Source organism: Tachyglossus aculeatus, chromosome 15 (assembly GCF_015852505.1).
Source record: "Tachyglossus aculeatus isolate mTacAcu1 chromosome 15, mTacAcu1.pri, whole genome shotgun sequence".
NCBI lineage: Eukaryota > Metazoa > Chordata > Mammalia > Monotremata > Tachyglossidae > Tachyglossus > Tachyglossus aculeatus.
In genome coordinates this window covers 2,561,497-2,584,468 of record NC_052080.1, presented here as the reverse complement: position 1 = coordinate 2,584,468, position 22,972 = coordinate 2,561,497, and the positions used below count along the sequence as shown (strand labels likewise).

The following is a 22,972-nucleotide window of genomic DNA, read 5'->3' as shown; positions in this document are numbered from 1 at the left end:
GGCAAGTCACTTCACTTCTCTGAGCCTCAGTGACCTCGTCTGTAAAATGTGGATTAAAACTGTGAGCCCCCCCCCGAGACAACTTAATCACCTTGTAACCTCCCCAGCGCTTAGAACAGTGCTTTGCACATAGTAAGCGCTTAACAAATGCCATCATTATTATTATTCTCTGGGCCTCAGTGACCTCATCTGTAAAATGGGGATTAAGACTGTGAGCCCCCTGTGGGACTGCCTGATCACCTTGTAACCTCCCCAGCGCTTAGAACAGTGCTTTGCACATAGTAAGCGCTTAACAAATACCATCATTATTATTATTCTCTGGGCCTCAGTGACCTCATCCGTAAAATGGGGATTAAAACTGTGAGCCCCCCGTGGGACGACTTGATCACCTTGTGACCTCCCCAGTGCTTAGGACAGTGCTTTGCACATAGTAAGCGCTTAATAAATGCCATCATTAGTATTATTTCTTAAGCGCTTACTATATGCCAGGCCCTGGACAAGCAAATCGGGTTCGACACAGTCCCTGTAATTAATAATAATCATCATGATTGTGGTATTTGTTAAGCGCTTACTCTGTCAGGCTTACTCTGTACTAAACCCCGGAGCAGTTACAAGCAAATGGGGTTGGACATAGTCCCTGGAATATTAGAATAATAATTGTGATGTTTGTTAAGGGCTTACTATGTGCCAGGCACTGTACTAAGCGCTGGAGTAGATAGAAACCGATTGGGTCGGACACAGTCCCTTTAATAATAATAATGATGATGATGACGGTTGTGGTATTTGTTAAACGCTTACTAAGTGCCAGGCACCTTACTGAGGCCCAGAGAAGTGAGGTGACTTGTCCAAGGTCATGCAGCAGGTAAGTGGCGGAGCCAGGATTCGAACCCAGGTCCTTCTGACTCTCAGGCCCGGGCTGTAGCCATTAGGCCACGCTGCTTCTCACCCCATCCCTTCAAAATAGCCCCTCATTCCGGGGCCCGAAAGATATTCCCACTGGGATTAACACGAGGCGATCGAGGTGGAGAAATCGAATTAATCGCTAAGGCCAATTCATTCACTCACTTAATTTAATAATAATAATTTTGGTATTTGTTAAGCGCTTACTATGTGCCAAGCACCGTTCTAAGCGCTGGGGTAGATACAAGGTAAGGTTGTCCCACATGGGGCTCACAGTTTTAATCCCCATTTTCCAGATGAGGTAACTGAGGCCCAGAGAAGTGAAGTGACTTGCCCAAAGTCACACAGCTGACAATTGGCGGAGCCGGGATTTGAACCCACGACCTCTGACTCCAAAGCCCGGGCTCTTTCCACTGAGCCACACTGCTTCTCAATTTCCCTTCCAGGCTACAAAGAATGTCATTTAGGCCCCCCCGAATATCACCCATTTGTCTTTATTCTTTGCTACTCATTTATTTATGTTTTTTAAGAAGGGCCGGGGCAGATGCAACGGCCCTTTGGATGTGCCAGTCAGTCAGTCGTACTTATTGAGCGCTTACTGTGTGTAGAGCATTGTACTAAGCGCTTTTAGACTGTGAGCCCACTGTTGGGTAGGGACTGTCTCTATATGTTGCCAACTTGTACTTCCCCAGCGCTTAGTACAGTGCTGTGCACGCAGTAAGCGCTTAATAAATCCGATTGATTGATTGATTGGGAGTTTACAGTCTGGCAATATAATAGACACATTCCCCGCCCACAGGGAGCTTGCAGTCTGTTTTCAGACTAGAGAAGGAGCTTGCAGGGAGCTTGCAGTCTGTTTTCAGACCTGGGCGTCTAGAGAAGCAGTGTGGCTCAGTGGAAAGAGCACGGGGGTTTGGAGTCAGAGGTCGTGGGTTCAAATCCTGGCTCCGCCAGCTGGGTGACTTTGGGCAAGTCACTTCACTTCTCTGGGCCTCAGTTACCTCGTCTATAAAATGGATTGTGAGCCCCCCGTGGGACAACCCGATCACCTTGTAACCTCCCCAGCGCTTAGAGCAGTGCTTTGCACATAGTGAGCGCTTAATAAATGCCGTTATTATCGTCAGAGCCGTGAAGAGTGCAAATAAACGCCCCCCCCCCGCACCCTCCTCATTCCCAGAGCGCACCGGGAAGGGACGAGAGCGATGGGGCAGGAAACCCTCGGCTTGGGAAGCGGCTGGACGGCTTAAATCCCCTCGCCCCCCGGCTCTTTCCGAGCCAACCCGGGCCAGTGGGGGACCCCCGACCAGAAGACAATGAGCCTCTCGGACCCCCGCGTCCGCGTGGCACGCCGTCGACGGCGCGGGGGCCGCGGCCACCTGTCCAGATCGTTCTCCTTAAAGGTCACCGCGTGGTGCCTCGCCGTCTGCGGCCGGCAGCCCGGTGTCAGGTTTGTCGCCCGTTTTCCGGGCCGCCGGACAAGCGCCGCGGACGAAAGAATGCGAATTCGATATTCGCAAAGGGGAGGGAGGGGGATGCCCAGTCTTCTTCCTTAATTCTATTGTTAGCCCGTGGCTTTCTGGAGGGAAGAAATCCGAAGCGAGCCGTTCGCCGGGTCCCACTCGGGCACCGTCTTTTGCCCTCTGGCTTTTACGCGCCACGTGGCGTGTCTCGAAAAGGACCGCTGAGGAGGAAAGGGAACGCCCGTGGACTGGAAGCGAGGGCGAGGGGGACGGTTCGGTGGCCCGGCGACGCCGGAGAAGCCGAGCGGGCTTTCCTCCTCATTCATTCGTATTTATTGAGCGCTTACCGTGCGCTCCCAGTACTGTACTAAGCGCTCGGGAAGTACAAGTTGGCAACATCGCGGGCTCGGCTGCTTGCCCGCGAGGCGGCTGACGGCTAGCGGGGCAGAGCCGGTATCCCTTCAGCCCCCGGCTTCCCTTTCTCGGCCGAGGAAGGGGTGGATTCGGAAAGGAATCCACAGTCCTTTTAGACTGTGAGCCCACTGTTGGGTAGGGACTGTCTCTATATGTTGCCAATTTGTACTTCCCAAGTGCTTAGTCCAGTGCTCTGCACATAGTAAGCGCTCAATAAATACGATTGATGATGATGGATTCGGAAAGGGTGGAGAGGGGCGTTCCAGGGGTGAACCAAACCGACGGGAAGTCAGTCAGGCAGCCGTATGTATTGAGAGCTAACTGTGCAGAGCGCTGTACTGAGCGCTTGGGACGATACGGTATATCCGACCCATTCCCCGCCCACAACGAGCTTACGGTCTAGAGGGGGAGACGGACACGAACAGAAATAAATGAATTCGGACTGTGACCATAGTAGAGGTGGCCCGCTGCCTTCTCGGACCGTCGGTGACGGTCAGCGGAGAGCTCGGCGGATTGTAGCGTGCTTCGTTTTCTTAGTCGGTTATTTGTGCCGTGAAAAAGCGCTCAATAAATACGATTGATTAAATACGATTGATTAATTGAAAGGTCGGGTGGGAGAAGCCCAGATCTCTGTTGAAAATCAGAGGGTCCGGGAATCGAAGGAGCCTCTCGGGCTCCTTTGGGGCTCGGAGCTGCGGTTGAAAGTGCCGAGCCTGGTTTTCTTAGCAAGTTAGAGGGTGAGGAGGGTAGGGGGGAAATGTCCCATGTAAATCATATAGCCATTAACCTAACGGAGTGGCTTTATAAATCCTTTTACTGTAAGCCCTTCTCATTCCCCCCGGAAGCCCGGCGCAGCCTGGATCCCGCTCATGGAAAATGCATCCCATCGAGGTGATTTCTACTGGGAGACATTCTTCCTCCATTTTAATCAGGGAACTCTTTTGGAAGGCGACAGCCACGAAGCCCTGTCTTCATTCTAGTCTGTGAGCCCACTGTTGGGTAGGGACTGTTTCTATATGTTGCCAATTTGTACTTCCCAAGCACTTAGTACAGTGCTCATGGAAAATGCATCCCATCGAGGTGATTTCTCCCGGGAGACGGTCTTCCTCTATTTTAATCGGGGAACTCGCTTGGAAGGCGACAGCCACGAAGCCCTGTCTTCATTCTAGACTGTGAGCCCACTGTTGGGTAGGGACTGTGTCTCTATATGTTGCCAATTTGTACTTCCCAAGCGCTTAGTACAGTGCTCTGCACACAGAAAGCGCTCAATAAATACAATTGATTGATTGATTGGCCTCCTGTCACCGGCCTGGGAGCCAGGAGGACCTGGGTTCCAATCCCAGCTCCGTCACCTTACCAGCTGGGTGCCCTTGGGCAAGTCACTTCACTGGGCCTCAGTTCCCTCATCTGGAAAATGGGGATTAAGACCAGGAGCCCCACGTGGGAAATGAACAGGGGCCATCCTGATTATCCTAAATCTGCCCCACCATGTAGAACAGAGCCTGGTGCATAGTAAGCACCTAGCGAATAGCACTATTATTATTATTATTATCATTATTATTCCTCCCAAGCCGAGTATCCCGTAGAGTGGGGAAGGGGACTCAGCCAGCTCTTCTGGCAACTCCCGTCGTCATCATCGTTGGTATTTATCACGCGCTCGTCGTGTGCAGAACACTGTATTGAGTGTTCGGGAGAGGACACTACTACAGAGTTCCCCAGCGAGCGTCCATCAGCGGGCCCCTCGATACCAGCGGGCAAGACGAGATGGCGAAAAGCGCAGCTGTCGAACAGCGTCCGTCTTCTCGCCTCAAAGCCACGCTCGGCGCAACTCAACTGAGGCGGGAGGGACACTTGAAGAGAAGGAAAAAGATAATCCCCCAAGGGGCTCACTGTCTTCATCCCCATTTTCCAGATGAGGTAACTGAGGCAGAGAGAAGTCAAGCGACTTGCCCAAAGCCGCACAGCCCGCATTGGACTTGTAAGAGCGCTCAATAAAACTCCTTAAAAAGGGGGGGAAAAAAAGGGCCTTTAGGTCAGGAGGAAAGGGGATAAGTTTTTTCCCTCCCTTGAATTTTTTTTTCTTCTGCAAATCGTTCAGCCTACTGGTTCATAATATTATCAAATCATCATCATCAATCGTATTTATTGAGCGCTTCCTATGTGCAGAGCACTGTACTAAGCGCTTGGGAAGTACAAATTGGCAACATATAGAGACAGTCCCTACCCAACAGTGGGCTCACAGTCTAAAAGGGGGAGACAGAGAACAAAACCAAACATACTAACAAAATAAAATAAAATAAATCAAACCCTTAAAGACCTTAGATCCCAATCAGAACTCCTTAAAAAGGGGGGAAAAAAGGGGCCTTTAGGTTAGGAGGAAAGGGGATAAGTTTTTTCCCTCCCTTGAATTATTTTTTTCTTCTGCAAATCGTTCAGCCTCCTGGTTCATAATACTATCAAATCCTTAAAGACCTCAGATCCCAATCAGAACTCCTTAAAAAGGGGGGGGGGAAAAGGGGCCTTTAGGTTAGGAGGAAAGGGGATAAGTTTTTTCCCTCCCTTGAATTATTTTTTTCTTCTGCAAATCGTTCAGCCTACTGGTTCGTAATACTATCAAATCCTTAAAGACCTCAGATCCCAATCAGAACTCCTTAAAAAGGGGGGGAAAAAGGGGGCCTTTAGGTTAGGAGGAAAGGGGATAAGTTTTTCCCCTCCCTTGAATTATTTTTTTCTTCTGCAAATCGTTCAGCCTACTGGTTCGTAATACTATCAAATCCTTAAAGACCTCAGATCCCAATCAGAACTCCTTAAAAAGGGGGGGAAAAAGGGGGCCTTTAGGTTAGGAGGAAAGGGGATGAGTTTTTTCCCTCCCTTGAATTATTAAATCGTTCAGCCTACTGGTTCATAATACTATCAAATCCTTAAAGACCTCACATCCCAATCAGAACCTGTCAAATTGCAGGAAACTCGCTGAGAGAGTCATAAACACAGTTAATGCTCCGTGGAGCCGCATTTGTTCCGCGGCGCTTTTCAATTCCTTGCCGGCGAAGAAACACTAGGTCTAAATTACAAATTAAGGATTTAAGGAAAAATAATGAGTACGTCTTTGAGAATAATGGGGATATGGGGGAAGTGCATTTGTTAGTCATGTTTGTAATTAAGGGGGCTCCATCACCGGAGCAGGAACGCACTGCTTTGGAGCGAAGCTGTATTTGCGCGCCGTGGATTTCGTCTGCTTGGGGGGGGTTAAGTCTGAATCACTCCACTTTGCCCCTCTCGAGGACTCTGAGCCCACTGTTGGGTAGGGACTGTCTCTATTCGTTGCCAACTTGTACTTCCCAAGCGCTTAGTACAGTGCTCTGCACACAGTAAGCGCTCAATAAATACGATTGATTAAGTCAGCGTGCAGGGATATTCCGTGGGGGGTTTTGAGCCGGTAGCTTTCTGGGTTTTTGGATCGGGTTCAAGCCGTCCTTCCCTCCACCACGATTCTCATCCTCATCAATCGTATTTACTGAGCGCTTACTGTGTGCAGAGCACTGTACTAAGCGCTTGGGAAGTCCAAGTTGGCAACATATAGAGACGGTCCCTACCCAACAGTGGGCTCACAGTCTAATCCTACCCTCCTTGCCCTTCCGCGCAACTCTGGATCTGGTCATTTCACTGCTAAGTACAGTACACTGCTTAGTACAGTGCTAAGCGCTTAGTACAGTGCTCTGCACACAGCGCTCAATAAATAAATACGATTGATGATGCTAATAATAATTGTGTTATCTGTTAAGCGCTTACCACGGGCCTGGCGCTCTACAAAGCGCTGGAGTGGATACGAGCAAATCGAGTTGGACGCAGTCGCTGTCCCACGTGGGGCTCGCAGACATCATTCCCATTTAACGGAGCAGGGAACTGAAGCCCAGAGAATAATATTCATTCATTCATTCAATCGTATTTATTGAGCGCTAACTGTGTGCAGAGCACTGTAGTAAGCGCTTGGGAAGTAGAAGTTGGCACAGTCTAGATGAAGTCTATAATAATAATAATAATGATGATAATGATGGTATTTGTGCAAATCGGGTTGGACGCAGTCGTCGTCCCACGTGGGGCTCGCAGACATCATCCCCATTTAACGGAGCAGGGAACTGAGGCCCAGAGAATAATATTCATTCATTCATTCATTCATTCAATCGTATTTATTGAGCCCTAACTGTGTGCAGAGCACTGTACTAAGCGCTTGGGAAGTACAAGTGGGCAACATATAGAGACGGTCCCTACCCAACAACGGGCTCACAGTCTAGATGAAGTCAATAATAATGATAATGGTGGTATTTGTGCAAATCGGGTTGGACGCAGTCGCTGTCCCACATGGGGCTCGCAGACATCATCCCCATTTAACGGAGCAGGGAACTGAGGCCCAGAGAATAATATTAATTCATTCATTCATTCAATCGTATTTATTGAGTGCTAACTGTGTGCAGAGCACTGTACTAAGCGCTTGGGAAGTACAAGTGGGCAACATATAGAGACGGTCCCTACCCAACAGCGGGCTCACAGTCTAGATGAAATCTATAATAATAATAATAGTAATAATGATGATGGTATTTGTTAAGCACTTTCTATGTGCCAAGCACTGTTCTAAGCACTGGGGTAAATACAAGGTAATCAGGTTGTCCCACGTGGGGCTCACAGTCTCAAGCTCCGTTTTACAGATAAGGTAACTGAGGCACAGGGGAGCTGTGTGTATATGTATATATGTTTATGCGTATTTATTACTCTATATTACTTGTACATATCTGTTCTATTTATTTTATTTTGTTAATATGTTTTGTTTTGTTGCTGCAAGGTGGTTGTTAACTTCGGAGAGAAAACACACACGGGTAAACGGCAAAAAATTTTGGACAAAGCCGACTTATAAAAAAAGAATTCCACTGGCTAGTCGGGAATCCTTAGGGCCTAGCACCTCTCCTTGATAAAGGAGCAAAAAAAAACCTAGGAAAAGGGCAATTTGCAAGGTGGTTGTTAACTTGGGAGAGAAAACACACACTGATGGATTCCCAGCTAGAGGGTGTCAGTGCCTAATCACAGCCTCCAGCTACCCACCACTATGTTCCCGAGAACATCTCTGGGGATTGTATATATGTTTGTACTTATTTATTACTCTATTTATTTATTTCCTCATCATCATCAGTCGTATTTATTGAGCGCTTACTATGTGCGGAGCACTGTCCTAAGCGCTTGGGAAGTACAAGTTGGCAACATAGAGAGACAGTCCCTAATAATGATAATAATAACGATGGTATTTGTATCTACCCAAAAGCTATATATATGTTTGTAACTATTTATTACTCTATTTATTTTACTTGTACATATCTATTCTATTTATTTTATTTTGTTAATATGTTTGGTTTTGTTCTCTGTCTCCCCCTTTTAGACTGTGAGCCCACTGTTGGGTAGGGACCGTCTCTATATGTTGCCAACTTGGACTTCCCAAGCGCTTAGTACAGCGCTCTGCACACAGTAAGCGCTCAATAAATACGATTGATGATGATGATGATGGGAAGGCATTTAACACTCCTGGCCTCTCCCGCCAATCAGGGATCTTCTGCAGCTTTCAAAAAAGCCGCAGATGGTGGGAGCATAAATCCACTCATTCATTCAGTCGTATTTATTGAGCGCTTACTGAGTGCGGAGCACCGTCCTAAGCGCTTGGGAAGTACAAGTTGGCAACATATAGAGACGGTCCCTAATAATGATAATAATAACGATGGTATTTGTATTTACCCAAAAGCTGTATATATGTTTGTACCTATTTATTACTCTATTTTACTTGTACATATCTATTCTATTTATTTTATTTTGTTAGTATGTTTGTTTTTGTTCTCTGTCTCCCCCTTCTAGACTGTGAGCCCACTGTTGGGTAGGGACCGTCTCTAGATGTTGCCAACTTGGACTTCCCAAGCGCTTAGTACAGTGCTCTGCACACAGTGAGTGCTCAATAAATACGATTGATTGATTTATTACTCTATTGTACTTGTACATATCTATTCTGTTTATTTTATTTTGTTAATATGTTTTGTCTTGTTGTCTGTCTCCCCCTTCTAGACTGTGAGCCCACTGTTGGGTAGGGACCGTCTCTAGATGTTGCCAACTTGGACTTCCCAAGCGCTTAGTACAGTGCTCTGCACACAGTAAGCGCTCAATAAATACGATTGATTGATTGATTGATTGCTGCCCGTGTGACCCCCAATCCGGTGGAACACACCTCCAGGTTCGGCTCTGAGACCGCCCCCCAGCTTCCCCAGATGAATTGATTGTGGCATTTAAGCGCTTACAATATGCTAAGCGCTCTTCTAAGCTCTGGGGTAGGTAGAAGGTTGTCATCATCATCATCAATCGTATTTATTGAGCGCTTACTATGTGCAGAGCACTGTACTAAGCGCTTGGGAAGTACAAAAGTGGGGCTCACAGTCTTCGTCCCCATTTTACCAAGGAGGGGACTGAGGCCCAGAGAAGTGAAGTGACTTGCCCAAGGTCACACAGCAGACAAGTGGCGGAGCCGGGATTAGAACCCACGTCCTCTTACTCCCAAGCCCGGGCGTAATGGATAGAGCATGGGCGTGGAAGCCAGAAGGTCATGAGTTCTAATCCCCGCTCCGGCACTTGTCTGCTGCGTGATCTTGGGCGAATCACTTCAGTTCCCGGGATTAGAACCCACGTCCTCTTACTCCCAAGCCCGGGCGTAATGGATAGAGCATGGGCGTGGAAGCCAGACGGTCATGAGTTCTAATCCCCGCTCCGGCACTTGTCTGCTGTGTGATCTTGGGCAAATCACTTCAGTTCCCGGGATTAGAACCCACGTCCTCTTACTTCCAAGCCCGGGCTTAATGGATAGAGCATGGGCGTGGAAGCCAGAAGGTCATGAGTTCTAATCCCCGCTCCGGCACTTGTCTGCTGCGTGATCTTGGGCGAATCACTTCAGTTCCCGGGATTAGAACCCACGTCCTCTTACTCCCAAGCCCGGGCGTAATGGATAGAGCATGGGCGTGGAAGCCAGAAGGTCTTGAGTTCTAATCCCCGCTCCGGCACTTGTCTGCTGTGTGATCTTGGGCGAATCACTTCAGTTCCCGGGATTAGAACCCACGTCCTCTTACTCCCAAGCCCGGGCGTAATGGGTAGAGCATGGGCGTGGAAGCCAGGAGGTCATGGGTTCTAATCCCCACTCTGGCACTTGTCTGCTGTGTGATCTTGGGCAAATCACTTCAGTTCCCGGGATTAGAACCCACGTCCTCTTACTCCCAAGCCTGGGCTTAATGGATAGAGTATGGGCGTGGAAGCCAGAAGGTCATGAGTTCTAATCCCCGCTCCGGCACTTGTCTGCTGTGTGATCTTGGGCGAATCACTTCAGTTCCCGGGATTAGAACCCACGTCCTCTTACTCCCAAGCCCGGGCGTAATGGATAGAGCATGGGCGTGGAAGCCAGGAGGTCATGAGTTCTAATCCCCACTCCGGCACTTGTCTACTGTGTGATCTTGGGCGAATCACTTCAGTTCCTGGGATTAGAACCCATGTCCTCTTACTCCCAAGCCCGGGCGTAATGGATAGAGCATGGGCGTGGAAGCCAGGAGGTCATGAGTTCTAATCCCCGCTCCGGCACTTGTCTGCTGTGTGACCTTGGGTGAATCACTTCAGTTCCCGGGATTAGAACCCACATCCTCTTACTCCCAAGCCCGGGCTTAATGGATAGAGCATGGGCGTGGAAGCCAGGAGGTCATGAGTTCTAATCCCCACTCCGGCACTTGTCTACTGTGTGATCTTGGGCGAATCACTTCAGTTCCTGGGATTAGAACCCATGTCCTCTTACTCCCAAGCCCGGGCGTAATGGATAGAGCATGGGCGTGGAAGCCAGGAGGTCATGAGTTCTAATCCCCGCTCCGGCACTTGTCTGCTGTGTGATCTTGGGCGAATCACTTCAGTTCCCGGGATTAGAACCCACGTCCTCTTACTCCCAAGCCCGGGCGTAATGGATAGAGCATGGGCGTGGAAGCCAGGAGGTCATGAGTTCTAATCCCCACTCCGGCACTTGTCTACTGTGTGATCTTGGGCGAATCACTTCAGTTCCTGGGATTAGAACCCATGTCCTCTTACTCCCAAGCCCGGGCGTAATGGATAGAGCATGGGCGTGGAAGCCAGGAGGTCATGAGTTCTAATCCCCGCTCCGGCACTTGTCTGCTGTGTGACCTTGGGTGAATCACTTCAGTTCCCGGGATTAGAACCCACATCCTCTTACTCCCAAGCCCGGGCTTAATGGATAGAGCATGGGCGTGGAAGCCAGAAGGTCTTGAGTTCTAATCCCTGCTCCGGCACTTGTCTGCTGTGTGATCTTGGGTGAATCACTTCAGTTCCCGGGATTAGAACCCACGTCCTCTTACTCCCAAGCCCGGGCGTAATGGGTAGAGCATGGGCGTGGAAGCCAGACAGTCATGAGTTCTAATCCCCGCTCCGGCACTTGTCTGCTGTGTGACCTTGGGCGAATCACTTCAGTTCCCGGGATTAGAACCCACGTCCTCTTACTCCCAAGCCCAGGGGTAATGGATAGAGCATGGGCGTGGAAGCCAGAAGGTCATGAGTTCTCCCCCTTTTAGACTGTGAGCCCACTGTTGGGTAGGGACTGTCTCTATATGTTGCCAATTTGTACTTCCCAAGCGCTTAGTCCAGTGCTCTGCACATAGTAAGCGCTCAATAAATACGATTGATGATGACGATGATTGGTGATAATCCCCGCTCCGGCACTTGTCTGCTGTGTGATCTTGGGCGAATCACTGAAGGTCATGAGTTCTAATCCCCACTCCGGCACTTGTCTGCTGTGTGATCTTGGGCGCATCACTTCAGTTTCCGGGATTAGAACCCACGTCCTCTTACTCCCAAGCCCGGGCGTAATGGATAGAGCATGGGCGTGGAAGCCAGAAGGTCATGAGTTCTCCCCCTTTTAGACTGTGAGCCCACTGTTGGGTAGGGACTGTCTCTATATGTTGCCAATTTGTACTTCCCAAGCGCTTAGTCCAGTGCTCTGCACATAGTAAGCGCTCAATAAATACGATTGATTGATGATAATCCCCGCTCCGGCACTTGTCTGCTGCGTGATCTTGGGCGAATCACTTCAGTTCCCTCACCTGGAAAACGGGGGTTGAGACCGTGAGCCCCACGTGGGACAGGGACTGTATCCAACCCGATTGGCTTGGATCCACCCCAGCGCTTAGTACAGTGCCTGGCACATAGTAAGAGCTTAACAAATGCCATAATAGCCATCATTATTATCGCTAAGCCGCGCCGCGCTGCCCTACCCGCCGGTCTCTTTGAGGGACGGAGCAAATGGCCGGGATTCGGGGCAGGCGGAGGGTATCTTTGGGCCCACCGCCCCCGTCCCCCGCTCTCTGAGGTGACGGTTTACCTCATTTTGCCGTTCAAAGGCAGCCCCGTGGAAGACACCGATTTCCCGGCCCCGTCTACTCCATCAGCCCACCCACATGTGCCATCGATTCCTTAGGAATTGATTCCTTAGGAAGATTGTCCGCAGCCTCTCCGCTGCGCTGAGGAAATAAATACACCCTACCCTGGATAATAATGATAGCATTTATTAAGCGCTTACTATGTGCCAAGCACTGTTCTAAGCGGTGCTGGGGAGGTTACAAGGTGATCAGGTTGTCCCCCGGGCGGCTCACAGTCTTAATCCCCATTTTACAGATGAGGGAACTGAGAGAAGTGAAGTGACTTGCCCAAAGCCACACAGCTGGCTATTGGCAGAGCCGGGATTTGAACCCACGACCTCTGACTCCAAAGCCCGGGCTCTTTCCAGTGAGCCACGCTGCTTCTGTGTGTTCTCCAAGTAGTAGTTGCCGTGATGATAGTAATAGTAGTAGTAGTCCCACGGCACCTGTGTGTATTTGTACCTATTTATTACTCTATTTTATTAATGTTGAGCATATAACTGTAATCCTATTCATTCATTCATTCAATCGTATTGATTGAGCGCTTACTGTGTGCAGAGCACTGCACTAAGCGCTTGGGAAGTCCAAGTTGGCAACATCTAGAGACGGTCCCTACCCAATAACAGGCTCCCAGTCTAGGAGGGGGAGACAGACGACAAAACCATACATGTGGACAGGTGCCAAATCATCAGAATAAATAGAAATAAAGCTAGATTCATTCATTCATTCATTCAATAGTATTTATTGAGCGCCTACTGTGTGCAGAGCACTGCACTAAGCACTACTTGCTTTGTTTTGTTCTCTTGTCTCCCCCTGCTAGACTGTGAGCCCGTTGTTGGGTAGGGACCGTCTCTGTTGCCGATTTGTACTTCCCAAGTGCTTAGCCCAGTGCTCTGCACGCAGTAAGCGCTCAGTAAATAATAATAATAATAATAATAATAATAATGATGGCATTTATTAAGCGCTTACTATGTGCAAAGCACTGTTCTAAGCACTGGGGAGGTTCCAAGGTAATCATTTTGTCCCACGGGGGGCTCACACTCTTCATCCCCATTTTACAGATGAGGTAACTGAGGCCCAGAGAAGTGAAGTGACTTGCCCAAAGTCACCCAGCTGACAATTGGCAGAGCCGGGATTTGAACCCATGACCTCTGACTCCAAAGCCCGGGCTCTTTTCCACTGAGCCACGCTGCTTCTCCGCAGCGCTTAGAACGGTGCTTTGCACATAGTAAGTGCTTAATAAATGTCATCATTAGTAGACCCGACTCTGGTTTGTGACTTTGAGCCCCACGGGGGACAGTCTGATTACCATGTATCCCCCCCTCAGCACTTAGAACAGTGCTCGGTATGTAGTAAGCGCTTAACAAATACCATTATTATTACTAATAACAAATAGCACAACTCCAGTAGAATAAGCAGAGACGATTCAGAGTAGTAATATTTATTGACGCCTCCCTCCTTGGGGTCTAGACACTTAATTGAACCTTGTGCAAAGTAGACTGTGAGCCCACTGGTGGGTAGGGCCCGTCTCTATATGTTGCCAACTTGTACTTCCCAAGCGCTTAGTACAGTGCTCTGCACACAGTAAGCGCTCAATAAATACGATTGAATGAATGAATGAATGAATGAACCATGTTCAAAGTAGACTGTGAGCCCACTGTTGGGTAGGGACTGTCTCTATATGTTGCGAACTTGGACTTCCCAAGCGCTTAGTACAGTGCTCTGCACACAGTAAGCGCTCAATAAATACGATTGAATGAATGAATGAATGAATGAACCATGTTCAAAGTAGACTGTGAGCCCACTGTTGGGTAGGGCCCGTCTCTATATGTTGCCAACTTGTACTTCCCAAGCGCTTAGTACAGTGCCCTGCACACAGTAAGCGCTCAGTAAATCGTGGCTCAGTGGAAAGAGCATGGGCTTTGGAGTCAGAGGTCATGGGTTCAAATTCCGGCTCCACCAGTTGTCAGCTGTGTGACTTTTGGCAAGTCACTTCACTTCTCTGTGCCTCAGTTACCTCATCTGTAAAATGGGGATGAAGACTGTGAGCCCCCCGTGGGACAACTTGATCACTTTGTATCTCCCCCAGCTCTTAGAACAGTGCTTTGCACATAGTAAGAGCTTAATAAATGCCATCGTTGTTATTATGGGAATTAAGACTGTGAGCCCCCCGGGGGACAATCTGATCACCTTGTAACCTCCCCAGTGCTTTGCACATAGTAAGCGCTTAATAAATGCTATCATTATTATTATTATTATTATAATAAATACGATTGAATGAATGAATGAATGAACCATGGGCAAAGTAGACTGTGAGCCCACTGTTGGGTAGGGACTGTCTCTATATGTTGCCAACTTGTACTTCCCAAGCGCTTAGTACAGTTCTCTGCACATAGTAAGCGCTCAATAAATACGATTGAATGAATGAATGAACCATGGGCAAAGTAGACTGTGAGCCCACTCTTGGGTAGGGCCCGTCTCTATATGTTGCCAACTTGTACCTCCCAAGCGCTTAGTACAGTGCTCTGCACACAGTAAGTGCTCAATAAATATGATTGAATGAATGAATGAATGAATGAACCATGGGCAAAGTAGACTGTGAGCCCACTGTTGGGTAGGGCCCATCTCTATATGTTGCCAACTTGTACTTCTCAAGCGCTTAGTACAGTGCTCTGCACACAGTAAGCGCTCAATAAATATGATTGAATGAATGAATGAATGAATGAACCATGGGCAAAGTAGACTGTGAGCCCACTGTTGGGTAGGGCCCGTCTCTATATGGTGCCAACTTGTACCTCCCAAGCGCTTAGTACAGTGCTCTGCACACAGTAAGTGCTCAATAAATATGATTGAATGAATGAATGAATGAATGAACCATGGGCAAAGTAGACTGTGAGCCCACTGTTGGGTAGGGCCCGTCTCTATATGTTGCCAACTTGTACTTCCCAAGTGCTTAGTACAGTGCTCTGCACATAGTAAGCGCTCAATAAATATGATTGAATGAATGATGAATGAACCATGGGCAAAGTAGACTGAGCCCACTGTTGGGTAGGGCCCGTCTCTATATGTTGCCAACTTGTACCTCCCAAGCGCTTAGTACAGTGCTCTGCACACAGTAAGCGCTCAATAAATACGATTGAATGAATGAATGAATGAACGAATGAACCATGGGCAAAGTAGACTGTGAGCCCACTGTTGGGTAGGGCCCGTCTCTATATGTTGCCAACTTGTACTTCTCAAGCGCTTAGTACAGTGCTCTGCACACAGTAAGCGCTCAATAAATACGATTGAATGAATGAATGAATGAACGAATGAACCATGGGCAAAGTAGACTGTGAGCCCACTGTTGGGTAGGGCCCGTCTCTATATGCTGCCAACTTGTACTCCCCAAGCGCTTAGTACAGTGCTCTGCACACAGTAAGCGCTCAATAAATACGCCTGAATGAATGAATGGCTTGGACTCCCCTTCCGATCCCTCCTCCGGCTTCAGGTTGGGGGTTAAGGTGGATTTTCGGGTGACTTGAATCACCCCTCTCCCCGCCGCGCCCTCCTCCCTCCTCCACCGTGGATGATGATTGATAGGATGGCAGCCCTGTCACTCTTTTTACGAAAAGGGGGGGGAAAAAGAAGGAAAAGAAAAAGTCATTTTCGTTCCAGGTATTTTAATAAGAGTCCCATTAAAGCCCTATCGCTGACTGAAATATCGGCCTGAAGGGCCCTCGCTGAGCCGAGCTCCGGAATGAAAGAAGTCAGAAATCGACTCCGGCGGTTGCCAGAGGAGCCGAGCGTGACACAGACTCCCCTGATTGGGGAGATCATTACTGCTATTATGACTCGGCTCGCGGAGGAATTTTAAATTCCATCTGAATGTCAGTAATAACCCTCTTAGCAAATTATCCTGAATAAAATCACGAAGGCATTTTCTATAATAGGTGTTGAATTACGGGATAGATTTGCTAATTAAATGCTCTTTGTTCTGCGGCAGTTGACATTACAGGGTAAGATCTCGAACAATTATTCTCAACAGCTGTACTTTGTTAAGGGAAAAATTAACCGCAAAGTTTATTTTTTCCCCCCACTTGAAGCTGGCAGATTTCGGCAACGCGCTCGGAGAGGGGGGGAAAGAAAAAAATGCCGTCACCCCCGCCGGTAATGAGGAGATAAATATGCAGGTGTCGCTGGGAAGTGAGATGGCTGCCTCGTTAATGTTGCCAACTTGTGCTTCCCAAGCGCTTAGTACAGTGCTCTGCACACAGTAAGCGCTCAATAAATACGATTGATTGATTAATTGATTGATTAATGAGCCGTGCCCCTCCTATCCCCCCTCGGCCTTCTCTCTTCCCTCTCTCCCTGCGGGACGAAACCTTGGAGGGCAGGGACGAGGTCTTCCAGCCCTGCTGTACTGAGGAGCAGTGTGGCCCAGTGGGTAGAGCCCGAACTGGGAAGTCAGAGGGCCCGAGTTCGAATCCCGCCCCTGCCGCTCGCCAGTCACGAGTCACTTCACCGCCCCGGCCCTCAGTTCCCTCGTCTTGCGGAACGGGGAGTCATTCGTTCATTTCGCCGCCCCGGCCCTCAGTTCCCTCGTCTGCAGAATGGGGATTCATTCATTCAGTCAGTCGTGTTTATTGAGCGCTTACTGCGGGCGGAGCACTGTGCTGAGCGCTCGGGAAGTCCAAGTTGGCTACATATAGAGACGGTCCCTACCCAACAGCGGGCTCACAGTCTAGAAGGGGGAGACAGAGAACAAAACCAAACAAATTAACGAAATAAGATAAATAGAATAAATAGGTACAAATAAAATCAATTAATAAATAGAGTAATCAGTACGTACAAACGTATATCCAGGTGCTGTGGGGAGGGGAAGGAGGTAAGGCGAGGGGGAGAGGAAGGGGGGGGCTCAGTCTGGGAAGGCCTCCATCCCTGTCCTTTCTTCCGCTTGGACCGTGAGCTCCACGTGGGGACGGGAAGCAGCGTGGCTCAGCGGAAAGAGCCCGGGCTTTGGAGTCAGAGGTCGTGGGTTCAAATCCCGGCTCCGCCGATTGTCAGCTGGGTGACTGTGTTCACTTCCCTGTGCCTTAGTTCCCTCATCTGTAAAATGGGGATGAAGACTGAGCCCCCCCATGGGACAACCTGATCACCTTGTAACTCCCCAGCACTTAGAACAGTGCTCTGCGCATAGTAAGTGCTTAATAAATGCCATCATTATTATTATTATTATCTTGGATCTACTCCAAGGTTCAGTGACTTGCCCAAAGTCAGACAGCTGACAGTTGGCGGAGCCGGGATTTGAACCCACGACTTCTGACTCCAAAGCCCGGGCTCTTTCCAGTGAGCCACGCTGCTTCCCCTCGACTGTGAGCCCACTATTGGGTAAGGACTGTCTCTATATGTTGCCAACTTGTACTTCCCAAGCGCTTAGTACAGTGGTCTGCACACAGTAAGCGCTCAATAAATACGATTAAATGAAATCTACTCCAGTGCTTAGTAAACATGGCTCAGTGGAGAGAGCCCGGCCTTGGGAGTCAGAGGACGTGGGTTCTCATCTTCTAGACTGTGAGCCCACTGTTGGGTAGGGACCGTCTCTATATGTTGCCGACTTGTACTTCCCAAGCGCTTAGTACAGTGCTCTGCACACAGTAAGCGCCCAATAACTACAATTGATTGATTGATTGATCCCGGCTTCGCCACTTGTCCGCCGTGTGACCTTGGCAGGCCACTTACCGATGGCATTTAGATGGCATTCTCCCTTAGGAGGCAGAAATCGTCTCCACCACCTCCGAAGCAGCACGGCTTCTTGGGAAGAGCCCGGGCCTGCGATTCAGAGGACCTGGGTTCTAATTCTGGCTCCGCCGCTTACCTGCCGTGTGACCTTGGAAAAGTCACTTGACTTGTCCGGGCCCGAGTTTCCTCGTCCGGGAAAAGGGGGACGTAATATGTATTCTCTCATTCGTAAACTGTGAGCCCCTTGGGGGACGGTGGCTAAATCCAACCGGATTAGCTTGTCTCGATCCCTGCGCTTTGTACAGTGCTTGGCACATAGTATGTGCTTAACAAATGCCATCATCCTCATTATTATCAAGAAGCCACATGGCATAGAAGCAGCGCGGCTCAGTGGAAAGAGCCCGGGCTTTGGAGTCAGAGGTCATGGGTTCAAATCCCAGCTCCGCCAATAGTCAGCTGTGTGACTTTGGGCAAGTCACTTCACTTCTCTGTGCCTCAGTTACCTCATCTGTAAAATGGGGATGAAGACTGTGAGCCCCCCCATGGGACAACCTGATCACCCTGTAACCGCCCCAGCGCTTAGAACAGTGCTTTGCACGTAGTAAACGCTTAATAAATGCCATCATCATCATTATTATTATAGTGGATACAGCCCGGGAGGCAGGAGGTCATGGGTTCTAATCCTGGTTCTGCCACATGTCTGCTGTGTGATCTTGGTCAAGTCACTTCACTCCTCTGGACCTCAGTGACCTCCTGGGGGTTGAGACTGTGAGCCCCACATGGGAAAGGGACTGTGTCCAGCCTGATTCGCTTGAATCCACCCCAGCGCTTAGTACAGTGCCCGGCACACGGTAAGCGATTACCAAATACCACAGCTATTTTTATCGTTACAGTCCCCGACACATAGTAAGTGCCTAACCAATACCAATATTATTATTACTGTGAAGTCGCTTAGCTTCTCTGTGCCTCCGTTGTAACAGTTACCGTCAACTCCATCGCGTGGTTCTCTCCCGAGCGCTTAGTACGGTGCTCTGCACAAAATAAGAGCCGAATAACCACCACCGGCGGATCCGATCGATTAACGCGACTTTGGTTGTTGCTGTTCTCTTTCAGATTTTGATGCACACCAAGGAGATGGTGCAGAAGGTGAGCGGGATGATTTTTCATTTCACCCAAACTCTAGTCTCCGCCGTTGGAGCGTCTCCGGCGCGGGAAAATGCATCCCGAACGGACTGGCGGTCGCCTCTCAGGGCGCCTGGTTTCCAACCGTAATCCTCCCCGATGGATTATAGGCCTTTTCTTTTCCCAACACCGATCCGATGGAGCCCCTGCTTGAAGCCCCATACGCGAGCGTTTCCAGCAAATTAGCAACGGCGCTAATTAGAGTTTATTTCCCGGCCTCTATCGCCTATGTGTTCTGGCATTGTTTGTTATAATTGTTTCTTTTGGCACCTTTCATATTCTACTAAACAGCTCGACTCCACTAAGAATTTAATGATCATTTTTCTTTTTTTGAAAAAACCATTATACCCCCCCTTTCGCCGCCATAGCCTCCGAGTGACGGCGGCGGGGCCGGGGAAGGGGAACGAGCCCGAAGCCCGTTTTCTCGGGTTCCTCCTTTCCCCCACCTGCCCTGACCAAAAATAAAAAATCGTCAAAATTTCAGTGAGCGCTTCAAACGCTATCGATTTATCGGAGAAATAGCCGGCCGTTTCTGCTCGCCTTTTTCCCCCGTTACTGTTGAGATGTATATATTTGAAGGCCTGGTTTTCTTTCCCTTTTGGCACCCAGATAAAGGGGTGCGACCCAGAGAGTCGATGAGTTCTCCCTTCTAGCCGGGAGGACGGTGCCTCTGATATTTTGTTTCATCTGTTTGTTTGGTCGTATTTATTAAGCAGCTTGCGGTGTGCAGAGCACTGTACTAAGCGCTTGGGAGAGATAAACAGACACCGTCCCCTCCCGCGGCGAGCTCACAGCCTAGAGGGGGAGACCGATGTGGCGGGGTCACGGGGGGTCACACCGTCATCCCTTCTACCCGTTTTGTCGCCCGTCAGATGAATCTGGAAGTGATTTACGGGGACACCGATTCCATTATGATCAACACCAACAGCACCAACCTCGAAGAAGTTTTCAAATTGGGAAATAAGGTGAGGCAGAGAGAAAAACCTGTGTTTCTCGGGTGCCCCAGAGGCCCCCGGGACGCGTCACGGGCAAGGAAGAGCGCGGAGGTTCGGGTCGTTCCTTGGTTCGTTTCAGTCGTATTTATCGAGCACTTGCTGTGCGCAAAGCACCGTGCTAAGTGCTTGGGAGAGGACGATGATATCTATGGTATATGTTAAGCGCTTACTATGTGCCAAGCCCCATTCTAAGTGCTGGGGTAGATAGGTCCAAGGTAATCAGGTTGTCCCACTGGTGGCTCACAGTTTTAATCCTCATTTTACAGACAAGGTAACTGAGGCACAGAAAAGTTAAGCGGTTTGCCCAAGGTCACTCAGCAGACAGGTGGCGGAGCCGGGATTAGAACCCGCGTCCTCCGACTCCCAAGCCCCTCCCGTTCCCCGCCCACAACGAGCTTACAGTCTGGGGCGGGAGACAGACATTAATAGAGATGAATAAATAAGAGTTGCTTCGGAGGCTTGTCCGTCTTTCGTCTCGCAAGGAAGCTCGGGTTGGGTTGCTGTGTAACCCTGGGTGAGTCACTTAACTTAGAACAGTGCTTTGCACATAGTAAGCGCTTAATAAATGCCATTATTATTATTAACTTCTCTGTATCTCACGTTTGTCATTTGTCAAGTGGGGAGTAGATGCCCCCTTAGATCGCGACCTCTACGTATGGGACGGGAACTTTGTACTATCTGTTTAAGGCGGGTCTACCTTTACGCGTAATAATTGTGAGGTTTGTCAAGCGCTTCCTATGTGCCAGGCACTGTACTCGGCTCTGGGATGGATACAGGGAAATGGGGTGGGGGGCAGTCCCTGTCCCCCATGGGGCATCCCCATTTTGCAGATGAGGTGACCGAGCCCCAGTAAAACGACTCACCCAAGGTCACCCAGCAGACTAGGGGCAGAGCCGGGATCGGAACTCATGACCTTCTCATTCCCGGGCCCGTGCTCTGTCCACTACGCTACGCTGCTTCCGCCGTGAGACCTCGGGCGAGTCCATTCACTTCTCTGGGCCTGTGAAATATGTATATATGTTTGTATATATGTACATATGTTTGTACATATTTATTACTCTATTTATTTATTTTACTTGTACATATCTATTCTATTTATTTTATTTTGTTAGTATGTTTGGTTTTGTTCTCTGTCTCCCCCTTTTAGACTGTGAGCCCACTGTTGGGTAGGGACTGTCTCTATATGTTGCCAACTTGTACTTCCCAAGCGCTTAGTACAGTGCTCTGCACATAGTAAGTGCTCAATAAATACGATTGATGATGATGATGATCGCGACCTCCATATGGGACGGGAACTTTGTACTATCTGTTTAAGGCAGGTGTACCTTTATTCTTAATAATTGTGAGGTTTGTCAAGCGCTTCCTATGTGCCAGGCACTGTACTCGGCTCTGGGATGGATACAGGGAAATGGGGTGGGGGGCAGTCCCTGACCCCATGGGGCATCCCCATTTTGCAGATGAGGTGACTGAGCCCCGGTGAAGCGACTCACCCAAGGTCACCCAGCAGACTAGGGGCAGAGCCGGGATCGGAACTCATGACCTTCTCATTCCCGGGCCCGTGCTTTTAGACTGTGAGCCCACTGTTGGGTAGGCACTGTCTCTATATGTTGCCAATTTGTACTTCCCAAGCGCTTAGTACAGTGCCCTGCACATAGTAAGCGCTCAATAAATACGATTGATTGATTGATTGATTGTCCACGACACCACGCTGCTTCCACTGTGAGACCTCGGGCGAGTCCATTCACTTCTCTGGGCCTGCGAAATATGTATATATGTTTGTATATATGTTTGTACATATTTATTACTCTATTTTACTTGTACATATCTATTCTATTTATTTTATTTTGTTAGTATGTTTGGTTTTGTTCTCTGTCTCCCCCTTTTAGACTGTGAGCCCGCTGTTGGGTAGGGACTGTCTCTATATGTTGCCAATTTGTACTTCCCCAGCGCTTAGTACGGTGCTCTGCACATAGTAAGCGCTCAATAAATACAATTGATGATGATGATGATGAAATGGGGGTGAAGACGGGGAGGCCCACGTGGGACGGGTATTGGATCCGCCCCGCTCGTCTCCACCCCAGCACTTAGCCCGGCGCCCGGCACGAAGCGGGCGCCGAACGGATTCACTCTACGGGATTTATTGAGCACTTACTGTGTGCGGAGCGCTGTACTGAGCGCTTGGGAAAGTGCGGTACAGCGATCGAGAGAGACAGTCGCCGGCCACAACGAGCTGAGAATCCCCCCCAACCCCACCAACGATTGTTCCTTAGGTGAAGAGCGAAGTGAACCGACTTTATAGACAGCTGGAGATCGATATCGACGGAGTGTTCAAGTCCCTCCTCCTGCTGAAAAAGAAGAAATACGCGGCCCTCGTGGTGGAGCCGGCCGCCGACGGCCAGTACATCACCAAGCAGGAGCTGAAAGGCCTGGACATCGTCCGCCGGGACTGGTGCGACCTCGCCAAGGACACCGGCAAGTGAGTCGGGGCTCTCAGTCGCGTTCGGTCTCCCCTTCCCTCCCCCCGGCCCGAGGGCTCCGTTCCTTCGTTTCAGTCGTATTTAATGATAAATAATAATCCCGGTATTAAGCGCTTATTATGCTCCAAGCGCTGGGGGGAGATGCGAGGTCATCAGGTTGCCCCAGGTGGTGCTCACAGTCTTCGTCCCCCTTTGAGGCCCAGATTGACGAGCTGTCAATCTGGGTTCAGCGATTTAAGCATTCGTGGATAGAAAATCACAAGTACATCTTTTTAATGAGAGTAATTCATTTGATTCAAATTCATCATCATCCTCATCAATCGTGTTGATTGAGCGCTTACTAT

General features: G+C 49.2%; 1 protein-coding gene across 1 annotated transcript in view; it reads left to right on the top strand.

The window, feature by feature from the left end:
• POLA1 (DNA polymerase alpha 1, catalytic subunit) overlaps nt 1–22,972 on the top strand; it is a 302,830-nt gene that overhangs the window by 100,161 nt on the left and 179,697 nt on the right. The window contains exons 27-29 of the mRNA XM_038757398.1: nt 19,088–19,120; nt 20,029–20,121; nt 22,422–22,627. Of these exons, the coding sequence (XP_038613326.1) occupies nt 19,088–19,120; nt 20,029–20,121; nt 22,422–22,627 (332 nt within the window). The remainder of the gene's footprint in view (nt 1–19,087; nt 19,121–20,028; nt 20,122–22,421; nt 22,628–22,972) is intronic.